This window comes from Crotalus tigris, unplaced genomic scaffold (assembly GCF_016545835.1).
Source record: "Crotalus tigris isolate CLP2741 ecotype Arizona unplaced genomic scaffold, ASM1654583v1 scf7180000018612.917631, whole genome shotgun sequence".
In the NCBI taxonomy this organism is placed as follows: domain Eukaryota; kingdom Metazoa; phylum Chordata; class Lepidosauria; order Squamata; family Viperidae; genus Crotalus; species Crotalus tigris.
In genome coordinates, this window is record NW_024097107.1 from 495,549 (window position 1) to 520,864 (window position 25,316).

The 25,316-nt window shown below is 45.8% G+C and overlaps 1 protein-coding gene across 2 annotated transcripts; it reads left to right on the forward strand.

Moving 5' to 3' along the window:
* Window positions 1-36: 36 nt before the first annotated feature.
* Window positions 37-24,548, forward strand: OGG1 (8-oxoguanine DNA glycosylase). 2 transcript variants are annotated; one of them, XM_039355171.1, is made up of 7 exons: window positions 37-374; window positions 6,519-6,892; window positions 11,199-11,378; window positions 14,852-15,033; window positions 17,468-17,615; window positions 19,570-19,619; window positions 22,462-24,548. In XM_039355171.1, exons 1-7 carry the CDS (start codon window positions 262-264, stop codon window positions 22,564-22,566), a joined length of 1,152 nt encoding a protein of 383 aa, XP_039211105.1. In that variant the 5' UTR covers window positions 37-261; the 3' UTR covers window positions 22,567-24,548. The 2 variants fall into 2 exon arrangements, with proteins under 2 accessions (XP_039211105.1, XP_039211104.1); XM_039355170.1 differs by having other exon boundaries at window positions 42-491.
* Window positions 24,549-25,316: the final 768 nt, after the last annotated feature.

Below are 25,316 nucleotides of genomic sequence, written 5' to 3' on the forward strand. Positions count from 1 at the left end.
TTGGACAGGCCAGATAATGGTTGCTCCACTTCCGTTCTCCTCTAAAAGCGCCACTTCCTTTCCCATTCGCTTTGTAACGTACAAGACCCTTTTAATACGAATCCAGCCTTAACCCTCGGACAGGAAGAATTTGTTCTGTGCCAAAAGACCCAGGCTTCCGCCCAAACAGACCACAAAGACCTCCTCGCAGCCTAGAGTGGAAAGTGGCTGCCCCGCTCTACCCTTGCGCGGCCCCTCCTCTAAATTCAGAGTCTGTTCTCTATGGTGGTTTTACGGACTCGGAGGTACGGGTTTTGCGCCAAACTAGTGCAGCGAGAGCTGCGGCCGGAGCGCAGTCATCCCCGCCTCCTCCCCAAGGGCAGCGACAGCAGAAGGTACAACATGAACGCCCGGCCGACCCAGCTGCCTCGAGCGACTCCCTGGCGCTCCCTGCCTTGCCCGCGCACCGAACTCCGCCTCGACCTGGTACTCTGTGGCGGACAGACCTTCCGGTTAGTGCGCCCCCTGGCGGCTCCCAGCCAGGAATTGCAACCTTTTCAAAAGCATCCCATTGAATCGCCCCTTTTGGCCCTTCTTCTTTCCTTGCATTGCTGTAGCCCTTGGGCGGCTTTCTCCTCAATAGCATGCCTTAACTTGTCCATCTCTGGGTTTGCTGCCGTTCACCTCCATGGCTATGCCCCGGGGTTGTGCAGCTTTGGGGTGCATGGAGAGGCCCGGTGATGAAGGAAGCAGCACTTTGAATGCATGAAAGCCCCGACGGGCGCGCACGAGAATAGACATGGGAAAAAAAAAGAGCGAGAGATGGTGGCTAGGCTCTCTTCCTAATAGATGGATATATTCTGCTTGTGCAGCAATGCTCCTGCAGGCTTTTTCCATCATCCGCAACCACCAATCCTTTATTATTATTATTTTGATTCATCCCCCACTTGTAAGAGAAATGGAGATGAGCTCTGCCCCCTATAGTTGGTAAGGGCTCCGCAGGGACTCCTTTACCACTTGTAAGAAGGATGAAACACCGCCTTTCTTTTTGCAAATTGGGGATGGCGTTCCTTAAGTTTTGGGGGCAGGGAAGGGACGCCACTTGCTTTTTGGTGCTGCCCCTTTTCCTTCTCCCCCCAAACTACCATAGCATTCAATTTAGAATGCCCTTCTAATTCTTCTAAGCATGACTGATCAGTAGAATCTATCCAATCCTTTTAAACTCTGCATATAATCCTTGGGTTCATGGAGCTGAAGCCTTGAGCTCCAATCCTTCCCCTGGGCACAGCCATCGGCTCTGAACTGGGGAGTCCTTCTTACTCCTTGAATTTGGTGGTTTGCCTGCAGATGCTTCATTGTCCAACTAGCGCCAAGGACTTCATAGATCACTTACAGACCTCTGAAAAAATCTCCTGGATCAGGTGAAATCTGCAACCAAACAGGACAGGTATAGACTTCAATGGATAGTTAGGACTACCGAAAAAACAATTGAAGCCAGCCTGCCTTCCATTGAGGACCTATACACTGCATGAGCCAGAAAGAGGGCTGAGAAAATATCTACAGACCCTTCACATCCTCAACATAAATTGTTTCAACTTCTCCCCTTAGGATGCCGGTATAGGGCTTTGCATGCCAAAACAATTGGACACAAAGGTAGCTTTTCCTCCCATGCCATCACTCTGCTAAACACCTAACTCCCATAGCCCTGTCTTATGCCTAAAGATATTTACCCATGTAGTAGGGCTGTGTTACTATTATCCTTTTCATCTTCTCATCTTTCCTACTACCATCTTCTATTAGAATCTTATGATTTATTACTTATTGTTTGTATCTTATGATTATGATTGTATCTTATTATTTATTATCTATGACGTTTCACATTGTTGTTTGGATGTGTGCTGAGAGCTTATGCACCGGAGATAAATTCCTTGTGTGTCCAATCACACTAGGCCAATAAAGAATATGCTATGCCAGTGGTGGCGAACCTATGGCACACGTGCCAGAGGCGGCACTCAGAACCCTCTCTGTGGGCATGTGTGCCATTGCCCCAGCAGAGTTTGCCAGAGTAGCGAGCACGTGGCGTTTGGAAACGACAGGGCAGGAAGTGAGTGAGCAAGCGGCGTTGGCCCCCCGGGGATGTCCCGGAGATGGCGAGGGACTGGCCCCTGCCGTCCTGGCCCCAGCCACGCTCACCAAGTCTGCTGTGACCACTTCAGCCACGCCCACCCAGTGGGTGACGCCCCCCTACCCCTGAGGGCACCACAATGGTGATGCAGCCCTGGCACTTTGCGATAAATTAGTGGATTTTGGGTTGCAGTTTGGGCACACGGTCTCTAAAAGGTTCGCCGTCACTGTGCTATGCCATGCCATGCCTTTCTATCATTATATGACCAACCAGTTGCATGTGGGAAGCTCACTAACAGAACAAGAGAAAGACTATACCTCTATTTTTTGCCATTCATCAAATGTAATTTAAGGCTTAACGTTTTTTGGTTCTGCAGTTCCTATGCAGCTGTCAAGACTAAAAATCACTGATAGCCCAATCCTGTCTGAATCATATATTTGAAAAGTACCATCCAGGCCCTCTAGTCCAATCCTATGCTCTGTGTGCGTGTGTACATGCCTTCAAGTTAGTATTGACTCTTGGCGATTGCCTGGATAGGTCCCTGCAGTTTTTCTGGCAAGGCTTTGAAAATGATTTGCCCATTCCTACTCTTCTTCCTTCCAAGGGTTGAGAGAGAAGGACTGGCCCAGAGTCACCCAACTGGCTTCCAGCCTAAGGTGGGGCTAGAACTCGGTCTCCTGGTGCCTCAACTATTACTATTTGAATTGCAGAAAATGAAAGAAAGCAAAAGCAGGAAGTTGCTACTTTCCCCTCCAAGTAAATCAGTAGAATGAGAGACCTCTGGGGGAAAAGTGACCAGGGGCGGCATTTATTTTAGGAAGTATTTACAACCTCTGACAGCTTTTGTTACAGGGCCTTCTTTCTTTGAACTGATAAGTCTCTGTCTTTTTTTTTTTTTTTTTTTTAAAAGCACTGAAATGTGGATACTTGCTGTTCCATTCCCCCAAGGACTGGCATGAACTTGTGTCCTGGAAAAATAAGTCATGTCTTGGGCAAGGAAAACAAACATACAACCAGCTTTGCAAGTCACACTTGTAGAGCCTTGTCTTTTCATCTTCACTTTGTTCTTAGAATATTATCAGTAGAAAGATCCTAATTCTTTTGTCTCTTCCTAGGCCAGTGATGGTGAACCATTTAGAGACCGAGTGTCCAAACTGCAACCCAAAATCCACTTATGCATTGTTGGGTGCCGGGTGGGCGTGGCCCATTGGCTGGGTGTGGCCTATTGGGTGGGCGTGGCTGTGGTGGTAACGGCAGACTGGGTGGGACTAAAAAGTTCAATCAATCAATTCTAACTTTGCAAGATCTTTTTTTTTCCCCACAAGAAGTTGAAATTGGCTGATTGATTGAACCTTTTTTTTTTTGCACACAGCGGCAGAGGCCTAAAGCGAAAAGGTTTTATAAAACCCAGCTGAAGCCCTAGGACTGGGGCGACGGCGCGCGTGCCCACAGAGAGGCCTTTGAGTGCCGCCTCTGACACCCGTGCCATAGTTTCGCCACCACTGTCCTAGGCTTTCTCTTGACTTACAGAGAATTGTTTAGGGATTTCCGCTTAAATTCTTCCATCAGACTTCCTGGTGTATCTCTCCCTATGTGCTCAGTAAAGTTACTCCCTAGACCTGAGTCCTTTGCATTCGACTTACAGTCTTTGCTTCATCAATAACAAGCCATTACTCAGCCATCCACACTGATGGCAGTTCTCATCATTACCTCTTGTTCAATTTGTCTGTTGTCTGTCCACTCTTAAAAATGTCTAATTTAATGATGTGTCAGCAGCAGATGTCATAGTTTAACTATCCTTGACAAGAATGTCACGCTTTGAAGTTCTTACTGACAGTTAATCTAGGGGGGGAAATGGAATTTAATCATGCTTGCTAATATATAGGGTGTTCATAATTGGTGTTAGAAGTATTTGGATGTGTACTCAAGAAGATGGATTATATTGCAGTACAGGCTGAAATATAGATGATATCCATATAGTGCTGGATGATGTTTCTCTAAAGTCTAAATGTCTATAGAGAGTCTCAGTCATCCACGTCAAAGGTGCTTTTTCAAAAGGTAGCTGGACTTTGTTTTCCCCTGAAGACGCTTTGCTTCTCATCCAAGAAGCTTCTTCAGTCCTGACTGAATGCTTTAAATCTTTCCATCCAGAACCGAAGAAGCCTTAGTAAGACCACACCTAGAATACTGCATCCAGTTTTGGTCTCCATACTATAAAAAGATGTTGAGACTCTAGAAAGAGTGCAGAGAGAATGATTAGGGGACTGGAGGCTAAAACCTATGAACTAATGGAACAGCTTGCCTTCAGAAGTTGTGGGAGTTTCATCACTGGAGGCTTTCAAGAAGAGATTGGACTCCCATCTGTTAGAAATGGTATAGGGCAGGGATAGGCAACGTTGGCTCTTTTATGGCTCGTGGACTTCAACTCCCAGAATTCCTGAGCCAGCCATGCTGAGGGGAAAGGAAGAGGTTTCCAAGCTGAGCCATGCTGGCTCAGGAATTCTGGGAGTTGAAGTCCACGAGTCATAAAAGAGCCAAGGTTGCCTACCCCTGGTATAGGGTCCCCTGCTTGGGTGGGGGGTTGGACTAGATGACCTTCAAGGTCCCTTCCGTTATTCTATTCTATTCCTTTCCATTCTAAGCTTCTTGGATGAGAAGCGAAACGTCTTCAAGGAAATACAAAGTCCAGTTGCCTATTGAAAAAGCACCTTTGAGACTGTTTCTCCAAAGTGACAAATTGCATTAACACTGGCTTCCATCCACATTCTGAAATTCTTTAGAGACTGTAACAAGATTTGTTCTGAACCTCAGTCTTATTTTGTTTGTAGATTTTGTGGCTATAAATAAAGTGATAAATACTGTTAAAGTTGCCTGTACTCTCAGAGGCCCAGTTGTGAGATATATGGGAAAGGAGTTTCTCCTTGGTCAGCTGCAGGCAACGGAGTGCCTTTCTTCCAGAAATAAATGTATTTCTCCTTCCATTTTCAATAAAGGAATTAAGCCTGTGCCTTTTTTGAATTGCACCACTAATAAAGGTATTGCACGTTAGCTGATAATAATTTAGATTGTTTACCTTGAGTGCTGTATAGATAAAAGGCAGGAAATAATAAGAACTTTTATAACTTTAGAAGTGATGTTTGGGGAAGGGAGTAGCTTAATGGCAGAAGACGGGATGCTTTTTATGGAGACAGGCCCAGCTTCTGTCCCTGGTTATTTGCTCAAACAGTTGAGATACGGTAATTGATCAGAGTTGATTGGAGAGCAGCTGTCAGAGAAGCTGCCAAGTTAGTTGAAAAACAGGCTTACTCCTGTAGTGGGGTGAGGCAGCCTCTGGTTATCTGCACATCTTTGCAAATATCAGGGAATGGCTCAATCATTATAGGCAGCTGGAACAGCAGCTTGGATACTTGTGATTAAAATTGTGCGGGAAGGAAGGAAGGAAGGAAGGAAGGAAGGAAGGAAGGAAGGAAGGAAGGCAGGCAGGCATGGGGAAGGAAAGCAGGCTTAGGAAGGGAGGAAGGAAGGAAGGAAGGCATAGGGAAGGAAAGCAGGCTTAGGGAGGGAGGAGGGAGGGAGGGAGGGAGGAGGGAGGGAGGGAGGGAGGGAGGAAGGAAGGAAGGAAGGAAGGAAGGTGTTTCTGTGTGAATGCAGCTATTTTTCCCAAATTTACTCTCACGCATATATTGTACGCAGGAAAGTTATAAAAGTTTCTCGTCCTTTTATTTCTTGCTGCAGTCATTTGGGAAAACCTCATAGACTGGAAAGTAGGTGCTCCCGTACCATTGGAGAGAAATTTGAAGAAAAGACATGAGATTTGAAATGCTACGAACTTCACTATTAACTGAATTTGGAATCCAAGCTTTTGTTGGTCCTGGTCCAAACTTTGCTATTTTGGTGACTCTTGATTCAATGCATTTTTCATAGGTGACCTCAGCTTTAAGAAAACGTGGCAACTAAGTTGAGAAACGAACTGCAGGTGGTAGTCCTCAACTTATGACCACAATTGAACCCAATTGCTAAGCGAGACCGTTGTTAAGTGAGTTTTGCCCCCATTTTATGACCTTTCTTGCCACCGTTGTGAAGTAAATCGCTGCAGTTGTGAAGTTAGCAATGTGGTTGTTAAGTGAATCTGGCTTCCCCATTGACTTTGTCAGAAGATAATCATGTGACCCCAGGACACTGCAACCGTCATAAATATGAGTCAGTTGCCAAAGAACTTTGATCAGGTGACCACGGGGATGCTTCAACAGTCCTAAATGTGAAAAACTGTCGTAAGTCACTTTTTTTTAAGTGCCATTGTAGCTTTGAATTGTTGTAGGTTGAGGATTACCTGTATTGACCGAAGGCTCTGTGTAGCCTTTTTTAGGTGACGCCTGGCTGTTTCTGCTGCTAACCAAGCCTGTGATTTCCTCAGGTGGTCTGAAAGCAGCCCTGGCTGCTGGACTGGCGTGCTGGCTGGACGAGTCTGGACTCTCACGCAGTCTGAGGAACATCTGTGGTACACCTTGCATGAAGAGGAGAAGGAGGATGGGGGCAGAGAAGAAGAAGGCCTCTCCGAACCTCCCATGAAGAAGAGCAGGAAGCAAGCACAGCCGGAACCTAATCGTGCTGGGACAAGTGAACGTCCAGGCAGCCATTTGCCTGCAGAGCTGGCTCGGGGAGCAGACGGCTTGACTCCTTCTCAGATCCTTCAGGACTATTTCCAGCTACACGTCAACGTGTCTGCCTTATACCAGGGTTGGTCTTACGTTGACTCACATTTCCGGGAAGTAGGTGTTAAATTCCCAGGTAGGCAAACTAAGAACTAACACTGGAGAGAGTGATGTGTACAGCTGCAATAAAAATACATGCATTTTTTTTTACATGATGAAGAGGTGATGATGATGATGGTGATGGTGATGGTGATAATAATAATAATTATTATTTGTCAATGCCATTGGTGTTCACGTGGTGCTCCAATCCCAAAACAACTGGAGCACCACTTGAACACCATTGGCATTGACAAATTTGCCATTAGTCAATTACAAAAGGCGGCCTTACTAGGAACCGCCTCCATCCTGCGACGATAACATTAAACATCCACATCTGCCTATCCCAAGTCCTTGGTAAAGATTCTATAGGTAGACAAAATGCCAAATCCAGTCTGAACATCTGGTTGACTGTGTGATGATCAATAATAATAATAATAATAATAATAATAATAATAATAGTAATAAACAACTTTGCAAAATATATCAAGAAACTGCAGCTTCCTGCAATAACTCCAGCAATGTTACAAAAAACTGCGCTACTCCGAACATCTTATATTTTAAGGAGATACCTGGTTGACACCTAGGATGCTGGTAGCAACCTGTGTCAACCATCAGCACCAGCCAATTTCAATGTTCAGTTGACTGAGGTTCATGTTTAATGAATTAATAATAATGATGATGATGATGATGATAATGAAGTTGGAAGGGACCTTAGAGGTCATCTAGTCCAACCCCCTGCTCAGGCAGGAAACCCTATACCATTTCAGACAAATGGCTGTCCAGTTTCTTCTTAAAAACTTCCAGTGTTGGAGCATTCACAGCTTCTGGAGGCAGGTTGTTCCACTGGTCAATTGTTCTGTCAGGAAGTTTCTCCTTAGTTCTAGGTTGCTTGTCTCCTTGCTTAGTTTCCACCTGTTGCTTCTTGTCCTGCCTTCAGGCGCTTTGGAGAATAGCTTGACTCCCTCTTCTTTGGGGCAGCCCCTGAGATATTGGAAGGCTGCTATCATGTCCCCCCTCGTCCTTCTCTTCATTAAACTAGACATACCCGATTCCAGCAACCGTTCCTTGTATGCTTCAGCTTCCAGTCCCCTGATCATCTTGGTTGCTCTTCTGTGTAATATCCTAATTGTATTATCCTGTACAATATCCTAATTTGTGTGCTAGCACACTTGTTTTCAGGAATTAGAACTAAGGGATGTTCCATTTAGTTGAGACTAATTGACCAGTGGCAAAGCTGTGTCTCATATCAAGAGTGCAGAATTTGAATTCTTAAATGTCTTTATTTTTATTCATTTTAGGGAACAAACATTATCCTTGTCTGGCAGAGGGAGATTTGAAAGAGAGGCTTTCTTGAAGGGTCCTTGGTGCTCTCTGAGCTTGACTGATTTCTGGCAGGCATTTTATCACTTGCGCTGCACTGATGATGTTACCTAGTTTGGGTATTGAAACGTCTGCAAGAAAACAACCAAGTTTAGAGAGCACCGAGGACCCCTCATGTCAACTCTGAGCTACAAATATGCTCCTTTGTTGGTGAGGCTTTCTTGCCCAGAGATCTCTCTCTGTCTGTTTACTGCTAGTACCATGAAAATCCAGAAAATCAGAAACCACTGTATAATTCATGAATGTGGAGATTCTCAGTCATCCAGATCATGGTTATTCCAAAGGAGCTTTTTCACGAGGCAACTGGATTTTCTTGTGTTGTCTAAGGCTAAGCTATAGAGTGGAAAATTTGCCTTTTTGTTGTTCTTTGCTCTTGTTGTGTTGTGTTAATTGTGCCTTCTTTGTAAATTCAAGAAAGTCCAGTTCTTCTTGAAAAAGCACCTTTGGGGCCACTGTATAATTTAGCACCAAGAAAAACTGAACTCCTTAGTTTAAACATAATAGCAATAGCACTTAGACTTATATATCCCTTCGTAGTGCTTTACAGTTCTCTCTAAGCCAGTGGTTCTCAACCTTTTTAATGCCGCAACCCCCAATCGGCCATAAGTTGAGGACTACCCAACCGGTCGTAAGTCGGGGACTACCCAACTGGTCGTAAGTCGAGGACTTTCCCTGCCAGGGAGCGCCGCACATGCGTGGTGCCGCCCCCTGTGCCGGCCGAGGCGTAGCTGGCAAGCGGCAGAGACGGAGCAGACTGACCACCGGCTGGGCCACCAGTTGGCCCAGCCCAAGGGAGGTAAGGCACCCGCCAGGCCCCACGCGCGCCAGCAATCCTCCCTGCGCCCGCCGGCCTCCCACCTCCCACCCCTGGCCCTCTTTTACTTACATTTTTAGTAGTTGCTCAGCAGAGAGGGGTGGAAACTTCCAGACAGCTCGCCTTCGCTGCAGACAACTTGCAGCACCGTTTGCAGAATGGGACTTTTGGCGGGCTCAGCAGGGCAGAGACAGCCTGGACAATTCTTATTGGCTTTTGAAAGCCAATAGAATTAGACTCTATTCAAGAGAGAGTCTATTCTATTGGCTTTCAAAAGCCAATAGAATAAAAGGGAGTAGCACAGCTAAGGAAAAGGGGGAAAAAAATGGCGGACTGCATTGTTTGGCGACCCCCGTGAAATGGTCGTTCGACCCCAAATGGGGTCGCAACCCACAGGTTGAGAACCGCTGCTCTAAGCGGTTTACAGAGTCAGAATATTGCCCCCAACAATCTGGGTCCTCATTTTACCAACCTCGGAAGGACAAAAGGCTGAGTCAATCTTGAGCCAGTGAACTGCCAAACTGCTGGCAGGGAGGAGTCAACAGAAGTAGCTTGCAGTACTGTCTTCTAACCACTGCACCACCAGGGTAAAGTATGTGACTTTACCCTGGAAACATAGAAAACCGATGGCAGAAAAAGACCTAGTGGTCCATCAAATTTGCCCTTTAAGTTTTTTATTTTATTTTTAAATTTGGTCATATAATGGACATGGGTTTATCCCAAGCAAGGAAAATAGTAGTGAAGTCTCAAAGCCATCCAGAATCTTTAGCTCAGTCTCTCATCCCTTCCCACAAAGAGGTTACTTGTGAAATGTCATGTTTTGTCTGCACATTTGTTTAAACGTGTTTAAAGTCATGTTGAGGATTAGATGCTTTTGATAGAGAAAGTAATCCCACAGATGAGGAACTTGCAGGGCTTCAAATGGAGCCTCTCTCTTCTAAAGCCTTTTCCTTCCTCAAACTGCAAGCTGCAAGAGTCTGCTCCTTTTGAAGAGAAAAGTGTTAACGGGGCATACTTGGTCCTCTTGTTTGTCACTGCAACAACCTAAAGTAGGTATCTTCCATGCAGGAAGAGGCAGCAAGCATCACTCCTGCACGAGGGAACCTGATGCCACTAGCAGGGGTAGGCAACCTTGGCCCTTTTATGATTTGTGGACTTCAACTCCCAGAATTCCTGAGCCAGCGTGGCTCAGCTTGGAAACCTCTCCCTTTCCCCTCAGCATGGCTGGCTCAGGAATTCTGAGAGTTGAAGTCCATGAGTCGTAAAAGAGCCAAGGTTGCCTACCCCTGCACTAGGGCAATGATTTTCAACCTTGGCAACTTGAAAATATGTGGACTTCAACCTCCAGAATTCTCTAGTATGCTGCCTGGGAATTCTGGGATTGGAGTCCTAATAAAATAACAGTTGGAAGGGATCACGGAGGTCATCTAGTCCAAACCCCTGCTCGAGCAGGAACCCCTATACCATTTCAGACTAATGATTGTCCAATCTCTTCTTAAAAACCTCCAGTGTCGGAGTACCCACAACTTGTGGAGGCAAGTTGTTCACTGATCAATTCTTCTGTCAGGAAATTTCTCCTTAGTTCTAGGTTGCTTCTTTCCTTGATGAGTTTCCATCTATTGCTTCTTGTCCTGCCTTCAGGCACTTTGGAGAATAGCTTGATTCCCTCTTTTTTGTGGCAGCCCCTGAGATATTGGGAGACTGCTATCATGTCCCCCCTCGTCCTTCTCTTCATTAAACTAGACATGTGCAATTCTTCATATGTTTCAGTTGCCAAGGTTGAGACATTATGAACTAGAGAATGGTGCTTCAGCTCAGTGAAGACATCTGGCCCAGGGCTGCATCCTGGCATTGTCCAGTCAGGATGACCTGCTTCTCAGGTCAGATTCAATATCCCAGTGATGCTCTGTCCCAGGAATGCAGCACTGGGCATTAAGATCTCATCCCACTTAATTTAAATTATAGCTATGTTTGAAGTACAGGGTTTCCAGCCTGAGCAGGGGGTTGGACTAGATGACCTCCAAGGTCCCTTCCAACATTATTATTATTATTATTATTATTATTATTATCATCATCATCATCATCATCATCATCATCATGTTTGAAGATTCGACTGAGTGCTTGGCTGGCTCTTTCTTTCTTCCTCCAGGCGTCCGGGTGCTGCGGCAGGACCCAGTGGAGTGCCTCTTCTCCTTTATCTGCACCTCCAACAACCACTTGTCCCGCATCACCAACATGATTCAACACCTTTGCCAGGCCTTTGGGCGCCGCCTCTGCCAGCTGGATACCAAGACCTATCATGCCTTCCCCTCACTGCAAGCCATGGCAGGTAAAACCTTAGGCCTCTAAATTGCTTTGCGGCCTTTCCCTCCACAGACCGTCCTGCTACACCTCTGACTCCTCCTCCGCTTCCTGTCCTGTCCCCAAAAGGACACATCCATGACAGTAACAGAGTTGGAAGAGATCTTGGAGGTCATCTAGTCCAGGGGTAGGCAACCTTGGCTCTTTTATGACTCGTGGACTTCAACTCCCAGAATTCCTGAGCCAGCCATGCTGAGGGGAAAGGGAGAGGTTTCCAAGCTGAGCCATGCTGGATCAGGAATTCTGGGAGTTGAAGTCCACGAGTCATAAAAGAGCCAAGGTTGCCTACCTCTGATCTAGTCCAACCCCTACTCTTGCAGAAGACCTGTACAATTTCTGATAAATGGCAGTCCAGTCTCTTCTCAAAAGCCTTCAGTGTCCTTAAAAAAAACCCAAACCTCCAGTCTCTTTTTAAAAGCCTCCCGACGACATCAAAAAGATGTGCCCCCCCCACATCAAAAGACATTTGCTACATTCACATTCCTGCTTCAGGGAAAGCTGCCCTTTATCCAACCATTCCCCTGGCTGTGTGTCTTTCCCCTGTCTTCCAAGATCATTCCCACATACCATTATGGGTCCTGACGTGCCTGTTACAGCCCAGGCAATGAGCTGAGTTTCAACCAGGCAGCATAAGAGGATGGAGGAGTCCCTGGAGATGCTCAAGACATCCAGGTCATGGTTGTCCCAAAGGTGCTTTTTCATGAGGCAACCGGACTTTCTTTTTTCCTCTTTGAAGATGTTTCACTGAAGAAGCTTCTTGGATGAGAAATAAAATGTCTTCAAAGAGAAAAAAGGAAGTCCAGTTGCCTCATGAAAAAGGACCTTTGGGAAGGATGGAGGAGTTTACTGAGACAGGCCTGATCAGGTAATCTAGTAAACGAGGAGTATCCAGCCTTGGCAACTTTAAGTCTTGTGGACTTCAACTCCCAGAATTCCCCATGCTGGCTGGGGAATTCTGGAAGTTGAAGTCCACAAGTCTTACAGTTGCCAAGAGCACCCTTGCAGTAGGTACTTTCTCTGAAGGCTTCTCCTTGTCCTCCTCTGGCATCTGCCATCTCCCTCATCCTTCTCCTCCAACTCTCCTACTTGTTTCTTTCTTCCAAGCAACATTTATGCTTAACAAGACTGAGTCTGCAAGAACTGGGGCTATCTCACACAAGTTGATGCTTTCTCTCCACTACACAATAGGGAAGTTCTTAGTTGATGTCAAGCAACTTTTGGAGTGTTTGCAGAATACCATAGGGGAGAGTGTGGGAACACTCCTTTTAACCTTCCTGTTTCAGATGACCCTGACTGCAATTTCCTCTTTTCCCACTATGCATTTAACACTAAGAAAGGACAGTTGATCTGATTTCTGATATCTGTCTCCACTTTAGGGTAACACAGTGCTGGCTGATTCATACAGTTCTGCTTTAAATCACAAATGGGCTCTTTCTGAAATAATGAATTGCATAGATAAGTAAATAAATTAAACCTCCACATACCTTAGTTGTAGTCATAATTCCCATCACAACAGTACTTTTCATTTACTATGGTTTGTACACCAGTGGTACCAAAATCTCTCAGCAATCTACAGCTAAGAAAACTCTGAGAAAGCAATGTATCTTCTATGCCCTCCCAATGTGACTCTCCAAAGACCAATTCAGCAGTTATTTAAGATCTCTTAATTTATTGTAGGTCATATAGCTGAAGAAAAAGGTTTTAAGTGCTTGGGAACATAACTCAGCAAGGATAAGGAATCTACTGGCAATTCAGGCTTGTAAAAGATGAATACACCCAAGTGGACAATGATCTGAAGGAAAAGTCAATGTAAGATTGCACATTAGAAGTATCAGAAGCTTAACTTAAAAGAGCAATTGACAATTGTTGTGAATGTAGACGTCCACGGTTGGCTTCGAGCCTGTCTAGTCTTCTCACCATTCATCAATGGTATTGAAAGAATGAATGGAACTGGGAGAAGATACCCAGTCTCATAAACTAAGCTTTGCTAAATCTTCCTTGAAAGATCCTTTGAATCTTTGCTTGGGCCGTTTGTACAAGGATACTTGCAGTTTTGTTAGGCGGGTAGAGATGTGCCAATGAAGAGTGACTTGATGCATTCCCCATTTGCACCTTTGCTTAATAGTTATTGCTCGTTGCTACTGTGTTTCCCCGAAAGTTAGACCCAGGCCGATAGTAAGCCCTACCTTGATTTTTGGGGTGGACCTAATATAACCCCTACTCCAAAACTAAGCCCTAGCACTGGGGTGAGGCGCACCCCTAAAATTCAAGCTAGAGCGGGAGTAGGGGGGGTGAAGCTACCCCACGTGCCCCGCACCCACTTACCTTGCTGGTAGGACCACCGCAGCCAGGCCACCCACACCCCAACACCTGTCGCGTCGCTACTTTGACTTCTGCGGCTGCTTGCCACCACTTGTGGCCGGCCACCATGTGGCGCATTGCGCCATTGCCGCTCCTCCTGGCAGGACACTGCATGGCGCTTTGGGGTGCTTCCGCTCCTTGTGCAGCACTTTGGGCCGCTTCAGCTGCTTCTGTTGCTTGCGTGCTTTGGGCCGCTTCTGTTCCTTGTGCGGCACTTTGGGCCGTTTCTGCTGCGGAAATGGCTCAAAGAGCCACACGGCCTCCTCCCATGAGTAGCAGAAACAGCTTGAAGTGAGCGAGCAACAGAAGCAGTCCAAAGTGTTGCGAAAGCAGAGGAAGCAGCCCAAGGCGCCATGCGGCGTCCTGCCATGAGGAACTGCAACGGCGCAATGCACATATGGTGTCCAACCACAGGTGGCAGTAAGCGGCCGCAGAAGTCAAGCAGCGGTGTGACAGGTATAGGGGTATGGGAGACCTGACTGTAGTGGTCCTAAGGTAAGACACTCCCCGATAATAAGACCTAGTGCCTCTTTTGGAGGCAAAATAAAAATAAAATAAAAGACCGGATCTTAATTTCAGAGAAACACGGTAGAATTCAACCAGGTAACTGGCAGCTTAGGTAACTTAAACAAGTAATGAGAAAATAAAATACATCACAGAATTGAGCTTCTAAGGTCCATCCTGCAGCAGGAATTCTATTTGCTTGCCAAAGGAAAATTCTGATTTTTTTTCTACTTTAATGAAGAGCTGGTTAACAGTTTCTTGTGAGACTTGCCGAGAACAGCTGCAGATGTACGGTCAGAATTAAAATGAACAGAATTAGTCCTTCTATGATTAAATTCTTAGTTTCGAGTAGGTAAATCCATTAAAATGATGGAGTCGCTCTATGGTTCCTTCTGTAACTGGCTGTAAGCCGTCAATTTCCCTGTGATAGGCAGTTAATTGATGCTGCAGTGCCTATTTCTTTATTAAATTTACATGCTGCCCATCCCTCCAAGAGGCAGCTCCATTTCTTGTTGAAAACAGAATTATTTCTGGATTTGGTTTCATGTCTCCACTTCTGGGGGTAAACTGTTGCAGGAGCAGATACAGAGGCTCGGCTGAGGGACCTGGGATTCGGTTATCGGGCCCGGTTTATTAGTGAGAGCGCCCGGGCTGTCCTGAAGACTCTTGGTGGGGCCGCTGGCCTCCAGCAGTTGCGCACTGTCCCTTATGAGCAGGCTCGGCATGCCTTATGCACCCTTCCAGGAGTGGGAGTCAAGGTGAGAATGAACCTGGCCCCCTCCCTGTTTTTCTGTTTAGCCAAAGTGTGTGGGTTCGGCTGTGCCAATATGTGGGAATATGTAGTTGCGGTTTGCGAAAAAGGGTTTGCTTTCGCTGTGGGAGATGATCAAGCCCCTCCCTCCCCGAGATCCAGAAACATCTAGGCCAGGGATAGGCAACCTTGGCTCTTTTATGACTTGTGGACGTCAACTCCCAGAATTCCTGAGCCAGCCATGCTGAGGGGAAAGGGAGAGGTTTCCAAGCTGAGCCATACTGGCTCAGGAATTCTGGGAATTGAAGTCCACGAGTCAAAAGAGCCAAGGTTGCCTACCCCTGATCTAGGCCAATTCCAAGTTTTGAGGCCTTATGTATACCAGTAACAGATACGAAAAAAACAACCATTTATGAAACAAAAGAGTGGATTACAACTTCAATACTTTTAAAAGTAAAAACAGCAAATGCCTGAGTTTAAGGTGCCAAACAGTGGATTGTAATTTTGATTGTTTTTTAAAATAAAATCCTAACTAATGTCCAAATGTAAGGCCCCAGTCGGCTTAGGGCAAAAGCCAAATACCCCCCCTTTCCTTGGCCCTACCTCTGATTATCTCTGATAGTCAAACAGTAACAGTGGTATTTTCCAACTAGAATAAACCGATTGATTTGTTCATCCTGGGGAAAACTGTTAGTGATTTCCCATTCCTTGAGGCAAGGGAAGCCTGGAATCATTATAATGACCTCCTATTCCAATGATAGTGAACCTTTTAGAGACCGAGTGCCCCAAAACTGCCCCTGCCCCCACCCTGCCCCCCCCACAGGGCCACCCACAGCCTCCATGGCCTGCCACAGATCACCCAGGCGGCCCAGCAGTGCCATGGTGGCCACGCCCTCTGCCCATGCCCCACAGCATAATCTGCGTGCGATAGGGTGCAAGGGCAGAGTCTTGTCCGCACTGCCCGGATGTCATGTCTTTGGCTGCGCTGCTCCATGCGGGCTGCACCTGGGGGGTGACTGTCCTCCAGGGGGCTGCTGGTGAGGGGGCTGTGGGGGGAGGCAGGGCTGGGGCTCTGAGTGCCGCTTCTGGCACGCATGCCATAGGTTCGCCACTACTGCCCTATTCTGTGCATCAGCCTACCACTAGAGCAGGGGTCTCCAAACTTGGCAGCTTTAAGACTTGTGGACTTTAACTCCCAGAATTCTGGGAGTTGAAGTTCACAAGCCTTAAAAGACCCCTGCTCTGTTGGGATGAGGCTATCTGCGTTTATTTATTATGTTTATTGTTTGTTGCTGTGATTAAATGGACTTCACTTGTTTTAATATGTCATAGGGTATTGGAATTCTTATTTATTGTTGATATTGGTATATCAACAATAGAGAGCAAAGTTCCCCAACCTTTCTGGCTTTGCAGCCTGGCCAGGGGGTGGGAGAGTGGATGGCTCCGCGTGAGCGATGAGTACATGTGCCTGCCATTCATGTAATTGGAGCGCGTTGGCACTTGCCCACTGCTTGCGCAAATGGAGATGCATGCGCTCCTGTGTGCTCTCGCCCATTTTGCAGGCCCAGTTCCAAAGGGCTCAAGAACCGGTAATGGGCTGTGGCCCGGGGGTTGGAGACCCCTGATATAGAGCAGGGCTTTTCAACCAGTGGTACGGGTACCACCTGTGGTACATTGGCACCTGGCAAGTGGTACACGACCATCCTAGAAAAGCGGTAGCAGGGGAGGGGAATGAGCTGAACCGGTGGCAGCACCGCACAAGCCTGAGCGAGAGATGGCTGGAGCTGCAGGGCTGTCAGGGCTCAGCAGAAGCCCCAGGATCAGCGCCAGGCTCCAGCTGGAGATCGGCGCTGATCCTGGCGCTTCTGCTGAGCCCAGAAGAAGCGCCAATCAGCTGGAATGTTGCAGCATCTCCAGGGTCTTGTGATTTACATTCCGATGCTTGGCAACTGATTCATATTTATGACAGTCACAAGTGTCTCAGGATCATGTGAAGTGACCAAAACCTGCTGCAACCATCCAGCAGACGGGGAGAATAAAAACCAAACACCCCCCAAGCCACCCCCGCTGCCAATCCTCAATAGAAATGCTCACAATAATGAAAACCTTGGACAGGAGGAAGAGTGCCGCTGGGTGGGCAGGCAGGTGTCTTGCTCAGCTGTGGCTTGGGGGGCACTTTTTTCAGGGCCATTGTAACTTCGAACAGTCACTAAACAAATTGTTGTAAGTCGGAGACTACCTGTACTTTATCACTTTTTTCCTTTTTGGGGGGGGGGTCAAGTTTTTGACACTTTGCTAGGCGACTGGTGGTACTCGGATGTTGCCATATCCTAAAAGTGATACACTGGGTGAAAAGGTTGAAAAGCCCTGATCTAGAGAATATGGTGTCACATAAATTTGATAAACATTGTTATGATGCAATCGTTTCCTTTCCCTTTCAGGTGGCTGACTGTGTGTGCCTCATGGCATTGGACAAGACTGAGGCTGTACCAGTGGACACCCACATATGGCAGGTTGCCAAACGTTACTATGGCCAAGAGTTGGGGATGGGGGCCCGCAGTGTGACGGAGCGTGTCCATCGAGAGATTGGTGAGGGTGCTTCGGAACAGGTTCTGCTTACTTGTGACCATCTTAAATAGCAACATTTAGCAATAGCAATAGCATTTAGACTTATATACTGCCCCATAGTGCTTTTTATAGCACTCTCTGGACAGTTTATAACATCAGCACATTGCCCACACAACAATCTGGATCCTCATTTTACCGGCCTCGGAAGGATGGAAGGCTGAGTCAACCTTGAGCCCGTCATTCCAGACTGCGAGCAGAGTTTGCCTGCAATTCTACATTCTAACCCAGTGGTTCTCAACCTGTGGGTCGGGACCCCATTTGGGGTCGAACGACCATTTCACGGGGGTCGCCAAACAACGCAGTCCACCATTTTTTTCCCCCTTAGCTGTGCTACTCCCTTTTATTTTATTGGCTTTTGAAAGCCAATAGAATAGACTCTCTTGAATAGAGTCTAATTCTATTCTTTCAAAAGCCAATAGGAATTGTCCAGGCTGTCTCTGCCCTACTGAGCCCACCAAAAGTCCCATTCTGCAAACGGTGCTGCACCAGTTGAGTAGTCCTCGACTTATGACCAGTTGAGTAGTCCTTGACTTACGACCGGTTGGTGGTCGCGGCATTAAAAAGGTTGAGAACCACTGTTCTAACCATTGTGCCACCGGGACTCTTGAACAGAGGGAACTGGAACACACCCATCTTACCTAACCTAGTAGGATCAGGAGATAACGCTCAGGGAGAGGTGATCCCACAAGTAACCTGGCCTTGTGCGGTGTAGGGCTTTAAAGGTAATAACCAGCCCTTTGAATTGCCCCTGAAAAGCAGCTGGAAGCTACTGCAGCTCACACAGCAGTGGTGTTACTTGGGTGAATCATAGGATACCCAAAACGTTTTTGTGTGCCACTGCATTCTCGACCAGTCCAGTTTCCAAATGTCTTCAAGGACAACCCCATGTAGAGCACACGCAGTAGTCCAAACAGGAGGGGGTTAAGGCATGGGTGACTTGAGCAAGACCTCCCAATCCAGGAATGCACTTCAGAAAACATACATATTTTTGTGAGGAGTCAGACCTATTTCAATCACATCTTAGTAGTAGTGATAAACTCTCGGAAAACCCCAGCAGAACTGGAGGGCAATAGCCTTACAGGAAGCACACGGGAATTATTAATAGCAGTTCCTTAAGCAAACTATTTCCATGAAGTTTCCTATCCATCATATAGTGTTATAAAGGATAGTCTTGGGTGGAAGGAATGATAACTGGTCCGCAGCTAAGCTAGGTATGCCAGCTTACCTGGTCTTCCACTGCATTGCCTCTAGTTGTAGTCCAGCATTGAGACACCTTGTTGCTGGAGGACAGTTCCTAAAAGCATAGTGCCATAGACAGAATGAGCTTCAGAGGAGTAAAGTTAAATGAAGGGGCTAGTTGAGCTCCATAAAGAAAATGTACTTTCCAACAGATGAAAGGCTTCAAGTATGTAGTAGCCTCTTGGATGAAAAGCCAAATATCTTTATGCTTGGAATGTTGCCATCCTAAATTGTAATTAACATTGATAGATTTTTTTTATTTTTCTTTCTCTATTTCCAAGCATCTTAAATCATAGAACGATAATAAACCCTAATCATATTGTACATCCATTACTGCAATGAAACAATGTAAGATTTACGGCAATACAATAAAGTCTGTGAAAACCTCTTTTAGTTTGGAAAAACCTTAAAATAGCAGTGATTGTTGTCTGGATATTCTGGGATGGGAAACTTCTGTGAGCTATCTAGAGGCATGCAGAACCACCCGTAGATATTTAAAGCTTGATACAAGTTCTGTGGAGTTTTTAATTTCTTCTCCAGCAGGCCCCTAGAACTGAAATGCAATAATATGGGAAGGGATGTGAGCTAATTTGAGAAATGAAGCCTTCTTCCACTGGTCAAGCTCTGTGGGGCTTGCTCTCTGCCACATTCTAATTTAAGTTTGTTTTGCCTTCAGGAAATTTCTTCCGCAGCCTTTGGGGACCATATTCTGGATGGGCGCAAGCAGTAAGTATGAAATCGCTTTTCCCTTTCTCCCATTACTGCTCAGGGCCATTGCCCACTGTATCCAGAGGAGGTAAGATGCCAGACTAAGCAAATCCATCTCTCTATAGGCTGTGTAAACTTTCTGTCCTTAGCAAATTGCAGGACTCTAGAAAGAAATCAATAACAACCCTTTCTAAAAATGTTATCTAAAAACTGTATGGATTTCTCCATGTAGTTGCTAGGTTGGGCTTAAGAAAACAAAAAACAACAGTAGGCCACAATAGATTCTTTTCCCACACACTCTGTCTTACACAGAGCCTCCCTTCCATTCCCCCCCCCTCTCCCGTTCTCCTCCCTTTTTTCTTTTCTCCTTTCCTTCCCCTTCCCTTTTCCCTTCCCCTTTTCCCCTTCCTTTCCATATAGACCTGTCCCCTCCTCTATAGCCCACTTTGATTCTCTCTCTCTCTCTCTCTCCCTCCCCCCCCCCCCTCTCTCTCTCTCTCTCTCTATATATATATATATATATATATATATATATATATATATTACCTTGAATGTACACCCTGTCAGCCTAAATATGGGAGAAAGAAATCTTCTTTCTTTTTTCTTTTGCCTGTATCAGCTCAATCTAGAGCCATCCACAAGCAGCAGTCGCCAACTGCGACATCATTTTACATTTTTTAGATTGCTAACAAAGAATAAAGAGAGAACTGGTATAGCTATTTCGAGTTCCGTTAACTCTCTTCAGCCAGACTTACTCTTCTGAGATTCGAACCTGGGCTTATCTGCATATAACAACTGCCTAACATGCAGATAAGCCCAGGTTCGAATCTCAGAAGAGTAAGTCTGGCTGAAGAGAGTTAACGGAACTCGAAATAGCTATACCAGTTCTCTCTTTATTCTTTGTTAGCAACCTAATATATATATATATATATATATATATATATATATATATATATATATATATATATATATATATATATATCAGTAAAAAAGGAAGCGATCACCAGGAAATAAAACACCAAGGTTTTAATAAATAAAATCAAGCTTTCGATGGCTAACATCTGCCATCATCGCCAGGATACAAGCCAGCTAGTGAGGAAACCTGCTCACTAGCTGGCTTGTATCCTGATGATGATGGCAGATGTTAGCCATCGAAAGCTTGATTTTATTTATTAACACCTTGGTGTTTTATTTCCTGGTGATCGCTTCCTTTTTTACTGAAATGTATGTACCCAGGAATCGCTATTCTTCAATTTTTAATGTATTTTTTAATATATATATATATGTTTTCTGAGGTTTTCGCGGGTGTTTGTATGTAGGCCTTTGGTTGTTTGGGTTTTCTCCCGCATAAAATTGGAAGTGTCTTGGCGACGTTTCGACGAAGTCCCATTCGTCATCTTCTTCAGGCTGTTTTCAGCTTCGTGCTTCGAGCAGCACGAAGCTGAAAACACCAGCCTGAAGATGACGAATGGGACTTCGTCGAAACGTCGGCAAGACACTTCCAATTTTACACGGGAGAAAACCCAAACAACCAAAGACCTACATATGTATGTATGTATGTATATGTATGTATGTATGTATGTATGTATGTATGTATGTATGTATATATATATACCAAGATAGAAGCAGCCATGATGGAAATTCTTGGCTGAAGCTTTCTTCAGTGACCCAGATGAAGATTGGTGGCATCAGGTTCCCACTAGTAACGCTGGAACAACTTTCTCTTCCTAGCTAGATGCAGGTCAGGTGGATGCTGCAAAAAAATTGAGAGGAATGCTCTTTGGCTCTGTAGATCATGGTTTGATCACTTGATTCCAAGGATCCAGTCATTATCTCAGGGATTAGAAACAGGAACTAGGAGAAGGGGGATACAATTTCTGGTAGATAAGTTGTTCAGCATGCCAAGGCCTTCTGTCTTCCACTGTCTCCTGGAGTTTGCCCAAATTCATGTTCATTGCGTTGATGACACTATCTAACCATCTCATCCTCTGCCATCCTTTTCTCTTTCCCAACATCGGAGTCTTTTCCTGTGAGTCCTCTCTTCTCATTTGGTGGCCAAAGTATTTGAGCTTCAGCTTCACTATCTATTTTTCCAAAGAAGAGTCAGGGTTGATTTCCTTTAGGATCAACTGATTTGATCTCTATATCTGGGCTGCAAAATGTTGAATAACCACTAGTGGAAGCATTGAGACAGGGGAAAAAATTCCTGGTTGCCATCCAGGGGTGATCTGTATGTTTGCAGCCATACCTGATGTGGCCCATTTTTTGAAATATCTATAACCCAGGGTGTCAAACTCAATTTCATCAGCATTGCAGTTGCCCTCGGGAGGCTGGGTGAGTGTGGCCAGGGTGGGTGCGGCCTACTGGGTGGGCGTGGATGGAGTGGGTGTAGCCTACTGGGTGGGCATGGCCAGCTCTACATCGTTTGTGTCACGGGTGCCTGTGGGGGCCTGGGCAGGAGTGGGACAGATCTGAGGGTCTCTGGCAGAAGGGGGTGGGACCGGGGCAAGCGCCAAGACATGGTCCATTTCTTCATTCCTCACAAAGGGTGACACCTCCCCAGCATGCACCCAGGGGGCAGGGCCAACACGGCGGAGCTGGTTCCTTGCTGTTTCTAGACGGCCTTGTGGAGCTAAGACTGAATGCATTTCAGCATAGATGGCCACCACAGAATTGTACATTGGCTCCCAGCCAGCCTGGGCCAGGGCCAAGGCAGTGAGGGCCGTTCCCTCACTGTTTCCAGGATGGCTTCGCGGGCCACATGAAACCATTTCGCGGGCTGCATCCGGCTCCCGGGCCTTCTGTTTGACATGTCTGCTATAACCCTTTGTGCCATCCAGACTTTTCCCTCTCTTGCCAGGTCCTTTTTTGTGCTGACTTAAGGAAGAACCAAGAGTCCTCAGATCCAAATACCAAACACCGTTGCATCAAAGTGGCTCAGAGCAGCCACTCCACCTTGACATAGTAACTTCTCTTGCAGCTCCACCTTATTTATGGGACTGATACAGGCAAGTAAGAAGACCTTTCCTGTTAATGGCTGAGGCCAGAGAGAAATCACCATGCTAAGAATAAGGGTTTTGTGAGCCGTTGAGAAAGACTGAGGCTGCTGTATGTTGTGGGGATCCTCAGTCAGCTGCTCCTGCTTTCGTTTTTTAAATTTTATTGTCTTTTTCCCACCAGAGGTTGCTTGTAGTAGAAGCATCTCATGGAGTTGCCACGTATTTTAAACAGTAGAACGTTTCCCGCTTCTTCCTTGTGACTTTTGTAATCGCAATAGGCTTGCTGTGCATTAGTACTGGGCATAAGGCAGTTTTTTTCCAGCAGGCCACTGGAAGAGTCATTTTTCTAACCTTGGGGCCATGCTATCAAAAGCATACATTGTTTGGAAAGAGATGACAAACATCAGCCAGGGCAATCTGGACTCCCACAGGCAGAAATTGAATGGGCTTTCCCCAAAGGAACTTTGAAGCTGAGCTATTGGGTCTGTTAAATATCACCAGTAACTTAATGGAACCACATAAAATTTCCTTGTCTAGTCGAAGTGGGGGGGGGGCAGTGTTCATCTCAATTTCTTAGCTGGGGTAGCCAGCACTGTCTGAACTCACTTCCATGGTTATGTGGCCAGCGTGATTATAAAACGAGGCACATAGAATGTGGTTACCTTGTAGTAGCTATTTATCTACCTGCGATGACCTTGTGGTAGCTAGGTTGGCAGGAGCTGGGGCAAGTAACAGGAGGTTCACCCCATCGCATGGCACAGGTCTCAAACCCACGCTGACAATTTTCCAACTGACAAGCTTGTCATAAAAACTATTCCTTTTTTAATGAAGGGAGCCAAGTGCTCTCATTCATAAAACCGTGTTTGTGTATGTGGAGATGCTGGTCTTCATGGAGGCCGTAACGCTGAAATCAGTTCAGTAGCTGCTTGTGACAGGCTGACATTTTGTGATGGATAACGCCTCCACCATTGGACTATTAGCTAAGAGGGATCCCTACCATTCAGAGTTGGTTACCTCAAGGTGCTAGTGTTTTGTTTTTTTTTTTACAACATTGTCAGTCTTCGGCATCAGTTGCCACAGTTGTGTCCCATACAGTAACTTAATTCTGCCTGGCTGAGGAATTCTGGGAGTTGAAGTCCACAAGTCATAAAAGGGCCAAGTTTGAAGACCTTTGTTCTAAAACATGGCTGGCTGAGGAATTCTGGGAATTGAAGTCCACAACTCTTAAAGTTGCCAAGTTTGGAGACCCTTGTTCTAAATCTAAAAGAAGAACTGGTCACTGGAGATAGGGCTGTTTTCCAGGTGGTTTACTGAAATGGCTACAGTATTGTGGTACCAAAATCCAGCATTAATAGGAATGTGTTTTAAAAGGTACTTTGTTTCGTTTCTGGTGTGATGTTTTGATGCTCACCCAGATGCTGAGCCAGCACCTTGTTTGTGAAAGACAGGGCCTCCTCCTTTTTCTTGTTATGTTTGCTTATGTATATGTGACACAACAGCTCCAATTTTCTTTGCTGCCTCATGTATTTAGAACGCTAAACCTAATATTCAATCCCCTGTACTATCTACCTTTTCTCTCTTTTATTAATTTTCTTTGCTTTTATAAAGAAGTCGTAAATTAGATTCCTAAACCCAAATAATAAGCATGCTGCAGCCTAACTGAGCATTTTTCTGATTTCAGGCAACAGGGCCTGGCACCTCACTATCAGAACAGAGACTTTTAAAGGGTGCAACCTGGGTCTGACTGTAGCCTGTTTTTACTGTGTACTGTTTTAGAAAACTGTTATATATTTCCCTCTTGCCCAGGTCTGTTTCTTCCTTTTGTCTTTGACCATTTCTAGTAGTTTGGGGCAAAGATCTACTTATTTTTATCCTTTTATAAAGTGCTTCTAAGTTATTTCTAAGTGCTGTATTAATCGTAATAAAACAATCCTGGTATTGTCCCTTAGGCCTCTTCTAGGGTGATTTGCCTGTTCACATGAGTTCCTAAAAAGTGTGCCTATAACCCAACTGGATTCATCTCAGGCAACAACCATCAATGGCAGTTTCCTCTTTTGAGGCCGGTCTTTGACAAATGTGGAGGGAGGCTAGCCTCGGGTACTTTCTTTTTAATACGCAAACAAGCAACAGCATAGAACAGTGATGGCGAATCTTTTAGAGACCGAGTGCCCAAACTGCAACCCAAAACCCACTTATGCATTGTTGGGTGCCGGGTAGGTGTGGCTCATTGGCTGGGGGTGGCCAATTGGGTGGGTGTGGCCCATTGGATGGGCGTGGCTGCGGTAGTAACGGCAGACTGGGTGGGACTAAAAAGTTTAATCAATCAATTCTAACTTTGCAAGATCTTTTTTTTTCCCCACGAGAAGTTGAAATTGACTGATTGATTGAACTTTTTTTTTTTTTTTTTTTTTTTGCACACGGCGGCAGAGACCTCAAGCGAAAAGGTTTTATGAAACCCAGCTGAAGGCCCAGGACTGGGGCGACGGCGTGCGTGCCCACAGAGAGGGCTCTGAGTGCCGCCTCTGGCACCTGTGCCATAGGCTCGCCACCACTGGCATAGAAACTTTGAGTTATGAGAGAGAAAAGATGAATGAGACAAAATGAAGAGCTAGAAGCTTTCAAATCAGGCAGGAGAGAGACCGAACCATGGGCAAATCCCTAATTATATCAGATAAATGGCCCCAGGACCGCCCTGGATGATGACAGGTAAAACATT

Bases quoted from the DNA above. Each gene is read 5' to 3' on its own strand.
- OGG1 (XM_039355170.1), top strand. From the start codon at position 262: ATGGTGGTTTTACGGACTCGGAGGTACGGGTTTTGCGCCAAACTAGTG. The intron at 6,893-11,198 runs GTAGGCAAACTA...TTCTTCCTCCAG, and splicing joins AGTAGGTGTTAAATTCCCAG to GCGTCCGGGTGCTGCGGCAG. The intron at 19,620-22,461 runs GTAAGTATGAAA...CTCTCTTGCCAG, and splicing joins ATTCTGGATGGGCGCAAGCA to GTCCTTTTTTGTGCTGACTT.